We start from the raw sequence: 17404 nt of genomic DNA, 5'->3' as shown, positions 1-17404 counted from the left end.
GAGTCCACGTATGGTATCGTGACGCCCCACAAGCCCTGAAAACTAAACTCCAAACAGCCCAAAATAAACTAATTAGGGTCCTGCTTAGCCTTCCCTATCAGACTCACCTCACCGCTACTCACCAATTAAGAGTGGGGTGGCTCAGAGTAGATGACAGAGTACAGCAGCTTGCAATGGGCCTGGTGTACAAGATACACTACACCACTATGATACCCAAGTACCTGTCAAAATACTTTATAAACATTAAGGATGTCCATAATTACAACACCAGAGGCAGCGCCACAGATCACTTTCAACCCAGAGTCAAAACCAACAAAGGGTCAAACTCTTTTTTCTGCTATACCACCAAAATGTGGAAAGCCTTACCGAAGGCCATAAAGGAGTGTGGATCACTTGCATCCTTTAAAATTGCCCTGAAAAGCCACTTACAGGCAGCAGCCGTTCGCAACTGGTAATAATGAACCTAGCCCCAACCCTACCCTCCCCTGCCCCTTCTTTGTATATACTGTTTGTTTAAGAATTACTGTCTTTGTTTTGTTTTTCTTTACATATCTACTGCATAGTACTGTGTTCTATCTGTCTGTCATTCAATGTTATATGAGATACTTAAATGGTTTCCAGTGGAAATAAGCTTAGTCTTTTCATGGATCTCCTTTTAGTAGACCTTGTACCAGTGAACTGTACCGTCATGAAACTGTACCTTTTCCTATGCAAACTTCTAATAAAGTCTTCAATCAATCAATCAAACACAAATAATAATAATAATCTACAAACTAAGTAACTTTCAAAATTCAAATACATGTAGTAAAAGTACAAATTTTTAATCCAAGATGTAGGCTAGTGGAGTAGTCGTAGAAGTAAAAGTATTGGAAAGAATGCAAGTAGAGTAGGTCTATACCTCAAAATTGTACAGTAGGCTACAGTATAAGTAAGTACTCAAGTAAATGTACTTAAGTTACTTTACACCACCACTGCATCCTGCATTGTGGCTTTAAGACATGGGGCTTCCTTGAAACCGTCAAGGTCCATGTTTGTATCGTGAAAGTTGTTGAACTTAAGTCCATATAGAAACAAAAAGTCATCGATTTTGTATTAGTTTTTTATTAAGCCATTGCTTTCATTTTATTTTTTTAAAACTAACTCGGTCCAACATGTGCTACTGGGTAAGCTTTAAGGACTCGTTTAGTATAATGTGTGGCTTTTACGCGCAGCAGTATGCGCGTATGTAGACAGGGAGTGGCAAAAATATAAATATTTCTTCTCTCTTTTTTGCCATAATAACTCCCAGATCTATTCGTATATAGAGCAGGGTACTCCAGTAGCGGATCTTTAATGGACCAGTCGTCGTCGATAATCACGCAAGTAACTCGGGATGAGGAGGAAAACGCGACTCGCCGAGAGGAAGGTGAGTTTGGAGAAAGTTTTTTAAAAAGACTTCTTTTAGCGACGTGTTGCGCATGACAAACTGTTGTTAAGTGACGGAGCGCTTCTCGGTTTGCAACATATTTGTGTCACCAACATTGAAGTGTAAAGCGTTTGACAACATCGGATTACATGTTGATCGCATAATGCATCGGCAGTAACTTTTCCACTGGTTCGAATCGCGATCATCTTTGAAGTATAGTGTAGGCCACTGGTTCCCAAACAGTGGGTCGCGACCTAGCTCTGGTCCACAGCGTTAGAAGAGGTTCTCCTTAACGCTATGTCAGGGATGATCCGGTGACCGCAGGAAACGCTGCGCACCTTCTCGTCTGTTGTAAGAAATAAAGAATACAGTTTCGCTACTCACCAAAACAAATGCGGCTTTAAAGAGTTGAAAGCCTACTTTCCTTAGTGGCAACACTCGGAGCCTCCCACCTCACGTCTAAAATACACTTTATAGCCAGAAAAGAAAATATTTCACCGGAAGTTTTAGCTACTCGACAGCGCCCTCTACATATCTTGTCAATAGAAATGTCCACTGACCAGCTTTTCACCTTCCGGTGAAATATTTTTTTTTTCTGTCTAAAACGTGTATTTTAGACGTGAGATGGGGGGTTCAGAGTGTTGCCACTAAGGAAAGTAGTCTTTCAACATCTTAGAAACGTCTTTGTTTTGGTGAGTAGCGAAAGTGTATTTTATATTTTTTACAACAGACGAGAGGCTGAGCAGCGTTTCCTGCGGGCGCACCGGATCTTTACTGACATAGCGGGAAAGAGAACTCCTTCTAACGTTATGGACCAGAGCTAGCCTGACTGTCTGGACCCATTTGTGGGTCGCAGACAAAACGTTTAAGAATAGGCTATCCTAGCTACAGTGCCGACTGCCGAGTTGTGAGCTTGCAGATCTGCTGTTTTCACTAGTTTTGGTTGAAACTGGGTCCCAGCCGGGCAAACATTTAAACTTTAATCTTTAATGTTTCTCGAGCTATAAAGTTTGGGAACCACTGGGCCTTTATCCACGGGGAGCCGCTGCGTCATTTAATCCGTAGTTCAGACAGCGTCGCCTGCTGAAGAGAGCCTATCTGCTCGTGAGCTTGTAGATCAGCTCTTTTTTTTTTAGATCTAGGTTGTAGCCTAGCCCCATATAGAACCTCACCCGTCGCTGCGTCCTGTTGTGCTCCGAGATGAGGTCCTAGAAACATGGCCGCTGGAATCGGGCGACAGCCTCCAAATCACAGTTGGGAAACACACACAACGAAATTTTGTCTAAAAAGTAACGGCAGTTCCGAGCTCCCAGACTGTAAAAACCTCACATCGGTACATAAAACATGAACTGCGGCATGAAACAACCCCTTAAAATCGCTAGTTTTGTCAGCCGGTAATGTTTACAAGCCTGGAAGTTGCAGCTGGAATGGTAGCATTAGCGGCCCCTCTGGTCGAATGTCTGTTCGAATGCAGCGACGGTTGGGGCTACGTTTGACCAGAGAGGCCGCTAATGCTGCCATTCCGGCTGCAACTTCCAGGCTTGTAAACATTACCGGCTGACAAAACTAGCGATTTTAAGGGGTTGTTTCATGCCGCAGTTCATGTTTTATGTACCGATGTGAGGTTTTTACAGTCTGGGAGCTCGGAACTGCCGTTACTTTTTAGACAAAATTTCGTTTTGTGTGTTTCCCAACTGTGATTTGGAGGCTGTCGCCCGATTCCAGCGGCCATGTTTCTAGGACCTCATCTCGGAGCACAACAGTACGCAGCGACGGGTGAGGTTCTATATGGGGCTAGGTTGTAGCCTAGCCTAGGTCAGCTCTTTTCGGCAAGAAGAGACACCATTGTGGGAAGAGAGAGATGTTCTGAAGACACTTGTAGCCCTAGACTAGACGTGATTAGTAAACACTATGAAGAACCTATGAATGAAGCGGGAGGCTCTCTCCAACTGACCCGAATGAAGCATATAGCGCAGTGTTTCTCAAACTTTGAAATTTGAAGGTCTCCCCTTAACTTTGACAGTGTGTACGGGTCCATTTGGTTCCATCTGTACGTTGTCAAAGTTACAGACTTAAGTATAGAGTCCCTGAAATCCACTTTGAGAACCACTGATATATATATAGCTCATATAAGCTATCAATTTGAACCATTTTAACAGTTTTGGACGTTTAGCTATTAGCTTACACAAATCATCACAAATATCTGTTTTAATGTCATGTTAATATGGTATTATCTTTACTACCATATGAAGAACGGAAAGACAGATTTTGTTCGGCGGTTCCCGACATTCGGTCGTGTTGGAAGTCACCATTATTACAGAAATATATACTGCATGCTATGCTGAACGTAATCCACTTAGTGTCATCTTTTCAAAATGCATATTTACCGTACAGTTTGTGTTTGTATGCTTATTTCGCAATACCTATTGCGCAATCCTCTGTAGAGTGAGTTTGTCATTATCATCACGAAGGTATCGGGTTTCAAGAGGGAAGGGGGGGGTTAGAGAGAGAGAGAGAGGAGAGAGAGAAGAGAGAGAGAAGAGAGAGAGAGAGAGAGAGAGAGGTACAGTAAGATACAGTAGATTACAGTACAGTAAGATACAGTACAGCACAGCATAGTACAGTACAATACGGTACAGCAAGGTACAGTAGAGTACAGCAAAGTACAGTACAATACGGTACAGCAAGGTACAGTAGAGTACAGCAAAGTACAGTACAATACGGTACAGCAAGGTACAGTAGAGTACAGCAAAGTACAGTACAATACGGTACAGCAAGGTACAGTAGAGTACAGCAAAGTACAGTACAATACGGTACAGTCAGGTACAGTAGAGTAAAGCAAAGTACAGTAAGGTAAAGTAGAGTACAGTACAATATGGTACAGTCAGGTACAGTAGAGTACAGCAAAGTACAGTAAGGTAAAGTAGAGTACAGTAGAGTACAGCAAAGTACAGTAAGGTAAAGTAGAGTACAGTACAGTAGAGTACATTAAAGTACAGTACAGTAAGGTAAAGTAGAGTACAGTACAGTACATTAAAGTACAGTACAGTAAGGTACAGTAGAGTACAGTAGAGTACATTAAAGTACAGTACAGTAAGGTAAAGTAAGGTACAGTAGAGTACATTAAAGTACAGTACAGTAAGGTATAGTAAGTTACAGTAGAGTACATTAAAGTACAGTACAGTAAGGTATAGTAAGGTACAGTAGAGCACATTAAAGTACAGTATAGTAAGGTACAGTAGAGTACATTAAAGTACAGTACAGTAAGGTATAGTAAGGTACAGTAGAGTACATTAAAGTACAGTATAGTAAGGTACAGTAGAGTACATTAAAGTACAGTACAGTAAGGTACAGTAGAGTACAGTAAAGTACAGTACAGTAAGGTACAGTACAGTACAGTAAGGTACAGTAGAGTACAGTAAAGTACAGTACAGTAAGTGGATGGATGGATGGATGGATGTGGATGGATGGATGCATGGATGGATGGATGGATGGATGGATGGGTGGATGGTAGGGGTGTCTTCTAAAAATCGACGAATCGACGCGTCGTTTTAAGCCCCGGGAATCGACGCCAATTGTTTGAGTCGAAGCGAAAATATATATTTTTTTATATCACCAGTTATAGCCTACTACTGCCAGTGCACTGCTGGACTGGTGTGGTGTCATGTACTTCCAATGAGAAGTAGCAATTGGCGAACAGTTATTTATTGTCTCGCACCAGCGTCGGGTTGAAAGTGAGACGGAACGGCCAGAACGGTTCAGAACCGCCGCTTCGTTAAAACATTCAGAGCCGGGACAGTGTTCCGTTAAGAGGAAGCACGCTGTCAAAATCCCATATTAAATAACCTGCCACAGCACAAACGCGCGTCCACGAAGTAGTAAACAATCTTCTAAAGTCAAATTAACATACACAAGTGTAGGCTACAAGTTACATTTTCTAATTAAAGTGCTTCTGAATTGTTCCAGTGTTGTAATCCATGATGAATGATTGTGTTTCGCTGTGTTTGCGTCCATGACATGTCCACACTGAGGGCTCTAGCTGGGAGCTATGCCTCCACCTTTTTATGATCAGTTTCTGAAATGAATCCGTTCTCGACACTGACTCATTACTCTGTCAGTGCTCTGTGTCCCGCGACTGCGTACTGGATCCCATCGTTCATTTAAAAGAGCCGTTCAAGAGAGCGGAATCGTTCGCGAATGTCTCATCTCTACTGCACCGTGCACGCTGCAGACAGTGCAGAGAGACGGGGCAGAGTTGAAACAGCGGAGATGTTTTATTTGTTTTAACGGTGTGTTATAACTCTATGGTTGTACACTGCTATGCAGATAACATTTGTGCTCGCGCACCGATATCACCGAAAACACTGTGTATTCAATTCATCTCTTAATGTATTATTCTATTATGTTGACGTGGTTTAAAGCAACACTTTTTTTTTCTTTTTTTTTTACACAAAGTAGACTATAAAACGATTCGTCGACGCGTCGGATTAACCCCCGCGACTCGAATCGACTTCATAAATCCTGTGTCGAAGACAGCCCTAGTGGATGGATGGATGTGGATGGATGGATGGATGTGGATGGATGGATGGATGGATGTGGATGGATGCATGGATGGATGGATGGATGTGAATGGATGGATGTGGATGGATGGATGGATGGATGTGGATGGATGGATGGATGGATGGATGGATGTGGATGGATGGATGGATGGATGGATGGATGGATGGATGTATGGATGGATGTGGATGGATGGATGGATGTGGATGGACGGATGGATGGATGGGTGGATGGGTGGATGGATGTGGATGGATGTGGATGGATGGACGGATGGATGGATGGATGGATGGATGGATGTGGATGGATGTGGATGGATGTGGATGGATGGATGGATGCATGGATGGATGTGGATGGATGGATGGATGGATGTGGATGGATGGATGGATGGATGGATGCATGCATGGATGGATGCATGGATGGATGGATGGATGGATGGATGTGGATGGATGGATGTGGATGGATGCATGTATGTGGATGGATGGATGCATGGATGTGGATGGATGTGGATGGATGGATGGATGTGGATGGATGGATGTGGATGGATGGATGGATGGATGGATGTGGATGGATGGATGGATGGATGGATGGATGTGTGGATGGATGGATGGATGGATGTGGATGGATGGATGTAGATGGATGGATGGAAGTGGGTGGATCACTGCTGCAACGTAGCTGTGAGCGCCTGCGAAGCAGGCGCGATCTCTAGATGTGAGCGGCCCGAAGGGCCGCGAACCTCTAGTTCCAAGCAATTGACAGACTCTTCCTCCAAAGCTTGAAAGAGGTATAAAAACACCTGTTATGTAATCAGAATGTAGCTAAAGTCTGAAGCAGCTCCACAATGCATGTTTTGTGTAGCCTGCCCATAGAACTGCTGTTTGTGTTTTTGTAACCTACACAAACAGAATTTTACAGACATTGTTATAATCAACTATTTATGAAGAATAAAACATATCTTTTATCTCCATGGAAATCACACCTAACATTTATCTTAGCTTCTTTTTTTTTCTTTTTTTTTCTTTTGTTGTGGTTGTGTTGGTAGTTTCTGAGTATTTGTCTTGTTTAACAATGACAGTGAGATACTTGTTGCACTAACTAGCATTGACTGCTTTGGTCTCTTTTTTGTAAGACACTTTATGTATATATACTTATATTTAATTCGCCCCCTCTATTGATGCACCTTCTCTTTATTGGTACTGTACTGCTCTTTTTTTTACTCTTATCTATCTTTTCCTACTTCTCTGTAACTTTGTAAATAACTGTATACTGCTGTGCTACAACGGGACAACTGAATTTCCCCCTTGGGATAATAAAGGTATCTATCTATCTATCTTAGCAGAAGCAGCTTCAATTGTTAGATTCTTGACTTTGGATTTGGCCTATTGAAATTGAACTTTTATTTTGTAGGCTAATCAGCAAAATAATTCAGTGTTTTTAATGGCAGCTGTTTTTTAAAAACCTGTGATCATGCTGAAAACATAAAACAATTCCCCCTGTCAAGGAGAGACAGAACATTTTTTCGGGGGCACGGTGGCGCAGTCGGTAACGCTCGCCTAGAAGCTAGAAGGTCCCTTGTTCTCTCCTCCACGTCATCAGTGCCCATACCCTAGGTGGGGTTGGCAAAAGGGTCTTTCTGTGTGGGGTTTGCATGTTCCCCCTGTGTCCCCTAGGGTAGATACTAGATACCATCACAAAAACATGCAGTAATCCTGGTCTCTATACTTCCGCACATGATAGAGGGGAAAGGAACGGTTTGGAATAACGTGTTCCTCTCACTCGCAACGTCCTACCGGGGAAACTCCCTCCGGTCAGGTGATAAGATGTGGTGTGCTCACTCCTCATGCACTGAAGGAAGCATGAGCTCAGTTCTCCTCAGGTTGGCAGAGGAAGCAGCACCCAGGATTACAGCTTATAGGCAATTGGCACTGGGTGAAAAATTGGTTACAAAATCGTAGGATAAAAATTTAGAAACATAAAAACGAACATGTTAATTTTGAAGGATATTGTTTCGCTTGTGATACCAAATCAGTCTCCTGCTCTGAGCAGGGTTTATGTGCAAGATTGTGGTGGGCTGTATGTAGGGATGAAGTGATGAAATGGACAATAATAAGGCTGGGTGTGGGTGACATTTTGGTGAGAAACAGCATTTTAAAGCCAATTGAAAAGCCACATTATATTAAAGATTACGTAGAAAATGTTCCTGGAACATTCCTGGATTGTGGATTCACATTTTAACTTTAAGTACAGTGGATTTATTATTTGTGAAATTGAGTTGTGTCCCCCATTTGTATTTCTTACTACTCATTAAGCACCGTAGGCCTACATACGAATAGATGGGAGCTTGTACATCAGGTATTTTTGCTATTTTGCACGCTTATTTCCACTAGGTCAAGGAACAAATGCCACCCTTTTCACATGGCCTGTTTTAGTGCCACCAGGCACAATAACATACCTGACCTGGAGAAGACCTGTGCTTGGAAGAGCACTGCTTCTAGTTTACCAATCATTTCCCTCTAGCCTAGCAGCAGTTATCAGGCACTGAAGTGTGTGGTGGAGTTTACCTGCAACGCACTGCCCTCTCGCTGTGTTTTGACGTTTTCACTGGTTGCTTTGGTAGACCAGTGGTTCTCAACCTGTGGGTCGGGACCCCCTCTCCAAATTATTTTCAAGGGTCCCCAAATGATTAACTTAATGTGCAACATTGTTTTCTCACTCAACAGTAAACAAACCAACATAAAGGTTAAGTGATCTGCACATTTCCAAAGTGACATTAAGGACCTCTAAAATGACAAATTAAACATTGGTCAAATTGTCAAATGTTAGAGGCAGAAATAGTGAAAATAGCAGATCTACATGGCATGCTCACAACGCCTCGCAACGGTCATGTAGATCGGCTATTATCTATATACTGTATAATAGAATCGCGCGTTATAAACAAAATGTAATGCCTCCCCCAAAATGTAATGCCTCAACTCTTAGTGCTCGTCAGGGTGGGGGGTCCCCAGTTAAAATATTATTGGATATATATTATTTTGGGGGTCAGTGAAAACACCAAAATGTAGCGAGAGGACAGTGTGTTTCTGCAGCCTAACACCACCACACTACTCCAGTGGCTGATGTAGAGGTAAATGATGGATAAACAAAATATGTATTATGTAAACATAGGGCAAAGTTACATACAGTACAATGCCTTTTAAAGAGTACCTGCAGCCAGTTGCGTCTTGTCTGAGCTTGCAGTTATTCCACACAGTAAAATCCCCAGTGTTAGTTTAACTCAGATGGAGAATGCCGCATTTGGCTACTTGTAGGCTACCTGTATGAGTGAGTGACGAATAAATGATTATTGATTCATTCAACTTTATTTAGGGATTTTTATGCCTTTTATTGATAGGATCGTAGTTTGACAGGAAATGGGGAGAGACACGCAGCAAAGGCCGTCGGAATCGGGACTCGAACCCGCGACACGCTGTCAGGCTTCATTGAGCCGAGGTGCCCGGACGGAGTGTGATTAACATTTTTATTGTGGTATCAACACCATTTACTGTATTTTGACGGTATCAAAATAATTATTGACCAGATTGATTTATTTGACTTTGTACACAGTAAAGTTCAGAGTGTTAAATTATCTAGTTATAATAGAGTATACAATGTAACCAGATGGACCTGTAGAGATCTACTGTTGTACCCTCTGAGTTAAATGAACACTGAGGATTTTACTGTGTTCAGGTGATAGCTTGTGTGCTCATTTGCATATCATCACTGTCGGGCAGAAACCTCGTATCTCCAAGTTTCAAACTTGTACGTTTTTTCGTAAAGCCCTGCTTAACCATAAGACTGTCGCACAAAACGAGTGAAAATAGCAGATCTGTGTGCTTGTAGATCGGCTCTACTATTCTAAATCTCTACTATTCTAAATCATTTTATAAAATGATAAGTACAAAACGAACGGCTTTGGACATACAAGGTTTCCACTCGACAACAACGACATCGTCCCTGAAACGGTATTGACTTTCAGCTACTGGAATGTTGGCGCTGTTTGATTCAACAGGGTAAATATTGCTTATCGTCAGACAGACAGTGTGGTGAAATGGTTAAGTCATGCAATGGAGTCAGCAGACCACAAACTGTTGACAAACAGACAGACTGAGAGAGAGAGGCCTGCGCACTTCTGTAACTACCCACAAACCCTGTGTGACACAAAAGCGGTTGCCTAAAGCCACGTTAGATAAAAGCCCCTGATACGCGTAGCAATCTTTTTCATCAATATCAACCAGCAACGACCAGAGGCATCAATTGGCTAAAGGGGAAAAAAATAAAATGTACGTCCTAAAACAAATTCATGCCTGTTGATAAGGTATGGCAACATGACTGGTGTCTTGCACGCGTGAAGGCACAAAAAGATTAATCCAATGACGCTGCCAAAGGCCATACCCAATTCACCTTTTGTCAGCCTTCTGATTGGTCCATGAGACTCCCTGACTGGCCAACCAGAAAAATACATTCACTTTTTGCAAGCGGGGGTGGAGTTCTGCAGTCGGAGAAAGTGGGAGCCGTCTTTCACCGGCTGTCCGCACTGCGGAGCACGGCCAGGCCGCTCGCGACCATAGCGTTTGCGATCATTGTAATGAATAAGCTTCAACAGACTAGTTCACATGGACCTTATCAATGGTCTAACTTGTTACGTTTGGGTACATATATTTTAAATGGGCAGAATTACGAAAAGCCAGCCTATTATGTGAGGAGATGTTGGAGGAGAACAGATTATAGTTCTCCTCTTCCTACCCAAGATGCAATGCGCGATTTCTATTCTCTCTCTGATCCAGAGGATTAAACTAATTAAAACATATATTTTCGGGGGAAAATTACTGTTTTGCTATGTAATTACTGTACCTTTTTCTTCCCTTTTTATTAATATCACGTAGATGTGTTTTTTTTGGTACTTTATATAGCTGTAATGAGGCTATGAAGGAAAAAAAAATCCCATCCACTTCCACTATAAAAGAATCTGCAATAGTGATTCTGTCCCACTGGGATTAAACAAATTAAAACATATATTTTCGGGGAAACCCCCTGTTTTGCAATGTAACTACTGTACCTTTGTCTTCCCTTTTTATTAATATCACCTAGATGTTTTTCCTTTGGTACTTTATATAGCTGTAATGAGGCTATGAAAAAATAAAAAATCCCATTCACTGCCACTATAAAAACAATCTGCCCAGGGTTAATGTCCCAGCCTAGTAACAGGGCAGAATGGGGCGGGATTTGCAAACTAGTGAATTGATGCCTCTGGTCATTGCTGGTTGATATTGATGAAAAAATTGCTGAGTGTATCAGGGGGGCCTGCTTGTGACCAAAGTTGCAGGTCTGAATCCCTGACTCAACCAAGGTGTCTTTGAGCAAAGGTACAAAACCACCAACTTTGGTTGGCTGTTATTTCCTATAGTTTTGTATTGGGCTGAACCCGATGATGCTTATTGCTATGGGTTCCCTAACCCAGTGTTTCTCAAATGTTTTTCATTTCAAGGACCACCAGTTTGATATGCATTTGGACACGGACCGTCGGACCCCCAGTTGATTTATTTTTTTTAATCTATGGAACCTCAATCTTCTACACTGTGCAATCCTCAATGCTGTGTAAAAATCAATTTGGTTACATTCTTACAACTGTCAGACTTAAAGAGCTGTAAATGTCCATTTGGTTCCATCCTGACTATCAATTATTTAGCAGGGGACACTTTCAAGGACCCCTGGGGGTCCCATGGATCCCGTAATGGAAAAGGGAAATACTCAACTTAAACAACCCATTTAGAACGGGTACACATTATTGTGTATCATTATTTTATGCTTTAACTATTGAAAAATAGCAGATATACAAGCTCATAGCGCGGCACCGAGTGCCGCGCTGCGAGCTTGTAGATCTGCTATTTTTGAAGAATCGTGAAAATTAGAATTTTGACCCGATTTTGACCCGATTCTTCTTTTGAACCATTCTAAGGTTTTTTGAAAAACCTTTTCACTGGTTAAAGCATTCAATAATTCTAGGCCTAAATGGGTTAAGTAAAAGTACCTCAACATTGTACAGTACTTGAGGAAACGTACTTGGTTACTTTACACCGCCGACCCCTCCTTTCTGCCCCGTTCTACACTCTCCTGTCCAGACAGAAATTAAGACAGACCTCGCGCTTCTCATTTCCTGACTTCAAAATGAAAACAGGGGGAGCATCTCTGAGTGAATGATTTTGCAAACAAGGATGCTAATGAAAAAGGATGGTAATAAAAACCACCAGAAGCACATTCCACCACCATAACACATTCATGTCCTATTAGATCACACATGCACACGCAAACGCGCACACACACGCACGCACGCACGCACGCACGCACGCACGCACGCACGCACGCACGCACACACACACACACACACACACACACACACACACAGACGTGCATGCGCGCGGGCGCGCATAATGTACACTACACAATGGCCTCGCAGATGTTGCCTGAAGACAGAATCTGGTGTTGTTGATCTCCTTATCTCTCCTTATATGGGCATAAACGGGATTTGTTCCCCCTGGCATCACAGGGATCTCTCTAACAGGGCATCATTAATATTGATGACATCAGGGAACTCCATATATGGTTATAAAAGGGATTCTGTTTTTGTGACATCACAGTGAAGCCAGAGCGTGATGTCAGAGCTGCAAATCCATTCCGGTAGAGTGGTTCCCCTGACATCACAGTGACGTCAGAGCATGATGACATCATGATGACCAGGGGCGCTGGAACTCCCAAATCCCAAGGGGAGCTGAGCCTGGAGGAGTTCATGCGTGCGGCCAAAGGCCGCACGCTGAAAAATTCACGTTTTTTATCCGGTTTTGAGTTATTTTTATTACGGTTTCGGGTGCTTATTCCCCGCACAACGGTGTAACAAGGAGCTATATAGTTACTAGTTATTTTAGCACACAGTGCAACACACAGCACGCATGCACACACACAGTCACTCACGCACACACTACAAAATCAGGTATTATTTTTGTAACAGTTTTCTACTGTTTTTTATTCCCCATATACAACGGTGTTAGTTTGCAACAATGAGCCTATAGACAGTTTCTAGTTCTCAAATAAATAGACTTTGGTGTGCCATTAGTCTCGCGTGGCCAGACGGTTGCCTCCGCGATTTGGTCAAATGCTCCCAGCATACAGTCTGGCAGACTGGGGAAGAAATGATGAGTGCGAAGATGAAGCGGAAGTGAAGCCCCCACGTCACTTCCGTTTCCGTCTCACATCACACACATTTATCATTATATAAATAAAAATCATATAAGCGTGTTTAGCTTGCTGCTTAGCAGAAATTACATTTTAAAATATATATTTTTGAACGTTAATGCCCGTTTTCGATACTCGCCGTTTGGGAGCTGCTGTTCCAGACTCTATATAGCATTCGTAACTCGCGCGGCGCTCCGCCGGCCGCGCGGCCCTGGCCCGCTCTTCGCAGCCACTCGCGCCTGCGGCGCTCGGGGGCGAAGAGCAGGACCAAGGTCCGCTGGCCTTCGCGCCGCTTGCAATGTCGTGGACAATCGAGCGGCTCCGCCTGGAGGACGACGTTGTGGCGAGCGCTTGCTCCGCCCCGTGCGGCACCACGAGTGCTCCGTTTCTCGACCGTCCTGTTTCTCTAACAAACCGTGACATATATATATAGACTTATTAAAAAAAAGGAAAAAAAAGAAAAAAAAAAAAAGAAAAAAAACGTTTTTTTTTTTTTTTTTTTTCTCCCCACCACCAGGGGAGCTGCAGCTCCCTCAGCACCCCACTTCCAGCGCCCCTGATGATGACACATCTTTACGGTCTATGGGTTTGCCCATAGAAATGTGTACGCGTCTACACGGACATGGAGAACCTGTGACATTTCTCATGGTAAACTGCAACCTTTGGCCGCAATAAAAACATTTAAAAGTAATAATTCGACCATCAGTGCACACACCTCTACTTCTGTTCCATTATGTTATCCAACTGTTGTGTCTGCACAGTTGTTGTTTTTTTTTGTTTCATCATTTCCACAACTCCAGAGCTTGTGTATTGTTCCCTTGCCTCTTTCTAGTACCTAGTTTGAGCAGAAGGTGGCAGCACTGTCAAGGTAACCTGCACAAGCCAAACTCAGCATGCCCTTAGATCACTTCCTATTGGCCAAGGGTCATGGGCCCAAGACATGGCTGCATTCCAGACTTGAGGAGCCAGAGAGAGACTGGGGGAAGCTGTGTTTGGATCTTTTATTTCACACTGAAAGGCTCCACGCAAATGGAGGGCATTACAGAATCAGAAACTTCATAAAACAATCCATACAGCTTGGAATAGTTTCATCAAATATTTCTTCACACTGGGGATTCCTTGGAAATGTATTCCAGACAATGAACTAGGAATGATTCACAAGTAGAAACTACATACAGCCTTACTGTCGTGTAACCAACATAATTGTCCTATTATTGTGTTTTCCATATTTTATAAGATTGATTTCCTTATCCTACTTAAGATGTAGTTACCCTTTGCACCTAGTGTCAAATTACATTCTTGGTGCATGTAATGGCCTACAACTCGGGTCATTCTGAAATGGAATACATTACACATGTATTTGCATCACAAGCATGTACTGTAGATAGCACACAATGTGGGGAAATATTGAATTGCATTATTCCAGGAAGTGGAGTTCAGACCATTAAGTGACCTTTAATATGTGATGCTTCAATTCAGTCAAAATACATTTATATTTAAAGGACCATACAGTGTTATTGCATGTTTAGCCCACACATTACTATTCTACAATGTTTCAAAGAATACCCAGTTGTAGCTCAAACTTGCAGATGATATGGGAAGCCCACCTTAAATGGATCTGCTTCTACAGCTAATATTCATGTCTGACGAAGTTTTGAAATTGTGTATTTCACAAGCTTTTCTTCAGGGACTATTTTCAGTAAGACTGAAGAAAAACGAATCCACTCCTTTAACTGCATTAAACAACAATAATGTAATTATGGGAGCTAAACATAGTATATTTACCGTATGTGTATATAACATCATAGCAAAAACGTATTTTCCTTTTTTAGGTTATGCATTTCACACGCACACCACACACACGTACACAAAATATTTGGATTTTTTTAGCAGTAATTATCAAAATGTTTGAATCAGGGTGTTGACTACCCATATCAATCTCTGCACCATGAACCTGTCATTCAACTCGCCCTGGAGGGTGAGAAGCATTTTGTTAGATTGTAAGTGCGTATCGAGTGTCGAAGTGGCAGAAAGTCGTCTGTGGGAAGGCCTCATTCTTTCTCCTGTCTGCTCTGGATAGGAATAGAAGTAGCCAAGTAAAGATATCGCATATAAGATATATCACATCCCAAAAAGAGGTCATGCCTACCGTCTATTCCCTCTCAGCCTTATGTTCCCTTAGGGTTAGGCTTGAGGTTAGAGGTTAGGGTTGGGGTTGCATTTGCGTTTAGGAAACATGGGGCTGAGAGAACATACTGTATGTATGCTGCCCCTGAAAGTGACCCAGCACTTGAGTAATATTGTGTGGTATTTGTACTTGACTTGAGTATTTCCAATTTCCAATACTTTCACTTCTACTCCATTACATCTCAGATCCAAATCTTGTATTTTTACTCCACCACTTTTACTTGAGAACTTTGTTAATTTGTATATTGATTGTTACTGTAATAGCCTACATACATTAACCACTCCAACCATTTATACATTTTGGCCATTTGAAAATGGCACAACTGTGAGCTCCTATTTTCAAAAGGTTTTCATACATTTGAAAACTTGAAATGGGACATTCAGCATAATGAGTAGTACTTTTACCTTTGGTACTTTTAAGTACATTTTGATGCCAATACATTTGTACTTTTACTCAAGTACATCTTGAATTCCTATGTCTACAGTATGATATAGTGATATGATATGATATGATATGATATGATATGATATGATATAGTACTTTATTGTCAGTTCACACTGAAATTTGTATTGATACCGCCAGGCAGGATAAAATACAGTGTGTGGATCTGGTGCAATTGTCACTTTCCCTCAAAGTTTGTCACCTCACTGTGACAAACTGTCACTAACTTTACAACTTGGAAGAAGTCGTGTGAGTGATTTTTCATTACTTATGCCCCAAGCACTTCATAAATCGCTCTGAATTAAGAGCGTCTGCTAAATGCCTAAATTGTAAATTGTTCATTGAACAACATAAAGAAGGTATTTAGACTTACAGTAAGGAAAATAATGTGTTGCATTGCATTGCTGTGCCGGTTGTAGATCTGCTATTTTCGCCAATGTAAAAAAACAGTGGCTAAAATGTTGTTTGCCATTTACCAAAAATCAAAACCGTACAATCCAGTTTGGCCTGGATTACATTCACAGGCTGAATGTGGAAAAAGAAAAGAAATATATAAATAACAAAAGAATGAACATACCCCGAAGAGGTTGCAAACTCGCCTCACACCAACTGTCCTGTCTTTCCATTCCTGGGATATATATTGATTGGCATTTTGACCGTGACCTTGACTGTGACCTTGACATTTGACCTTTTTGAATCTCGTTTGGCCAGCATACTGCCCATCCATTCTCAAGTTATTTTATTTACACTCACTCGCACACGCACACGCGCGCACACACACACACACACACACACACACACACACACACACACACACACACACACACACACACACACACACACACACACACACACACACACACACACACACACACACAGATGCAAGCAAAATATGACATCGTCTCTGAAGATTTTGCTACTTATTTCTTGTGAGCTAGAAACGAAATATGAAAACAGCTTTCATAGCCTGGCCTGTATTTTTTTTACCGCTTTCCTTTGGACCGTTGCGGTTGCACACACCAATCCCCTGGGTTTCTGTTGTAGTTGACAACTGCAGTGGCAGGGAACAAAACGGCAGAATGTTTTGATTCTTGATTGAATGAGATGTGATTGAAATGTGATTTTTGGACCCAAAGTCACTGCTTCTTTACTGAAATTTGCGTTTAACCACCATCCCTATTCTGGTGTGAACATTCTGCGAAACAGCAGATCTGCGAGCTCTCAATGAGTCAGGGTTTAATTGCGGTTCTGAATATAGCATTGTCGACTCCCTATTGATTTGAAATTTATACCATGACAACCGACCTTGATACTTGTTTTAAATGTAATACTGTCTTTTTAATTTCCATGTTATAATAGCAACACTATTAACAAAAGGATAGTCCATGCATTCCAGTAAAAGAAAAAGAACACACCAAATGAATCGGGTATCATGTAATTCAGCACACAGCTTAAAGAATCCAGATGAAATATAGATTCTATATTTACAGGCTCACAACGCATCGTGCTGTGACACTTTGTGAGCCTGTTTATCAGCTATTTTCTGTGTA

At 41.9% G+C, this 17404-nt stretch overlaps 1 protein-coding gene across 3 annotated transcripts in view; it reads left to right on the top strand.

The window, feature by feature from the left end:
• The first annotated feature begins 1060 nt into the window (after positions 1-1060).
• The window catches only part of ctdsp1 (CTD (carboxy-terminal domain, RNA polymerase II, polypeptide A) small phosphatase 1), a 49608-nt gene continuing 33264 nt past the window's right edge, over positions 1061-17404 (top strand). Inside the window, exons 1-2 of one of the 3 annotated variants that reach the window (XM_080752967.1) lie at positions 1061-1163; positions 1289-1405. In XM_080752967.1, coding sequence (XP_080609093.1) covers positions 1333-1405 — 73 coding nt within the window. In that variant the 5' untranslated portion in view covers positions 1061-1163; positions 1289-1332. Of the gene's footprint in view, positions 1406-17404 lie in introns of all 3 variants that reach the window. The other 2 variants (XM_080752968.1, XM_080752966.1) reach the window with 2 other exon arrangements.

The sequence above is a fragment of the Nannobrachium achirus genome (genome assembly GCF_963921795.1).
Source record: "Nannobrachium achirus genome assembly, chromosome: 22".
Lineage (NCBI taxonomy): Eukaryota > Metazoa > Chordata > Actinopteri > Myctophiformes > Myctophidae > Nannobrachium > Nannobrachium achirus.
This window is presented reverse-complemented; position numbering and strand designations above follow the sequence as displayed.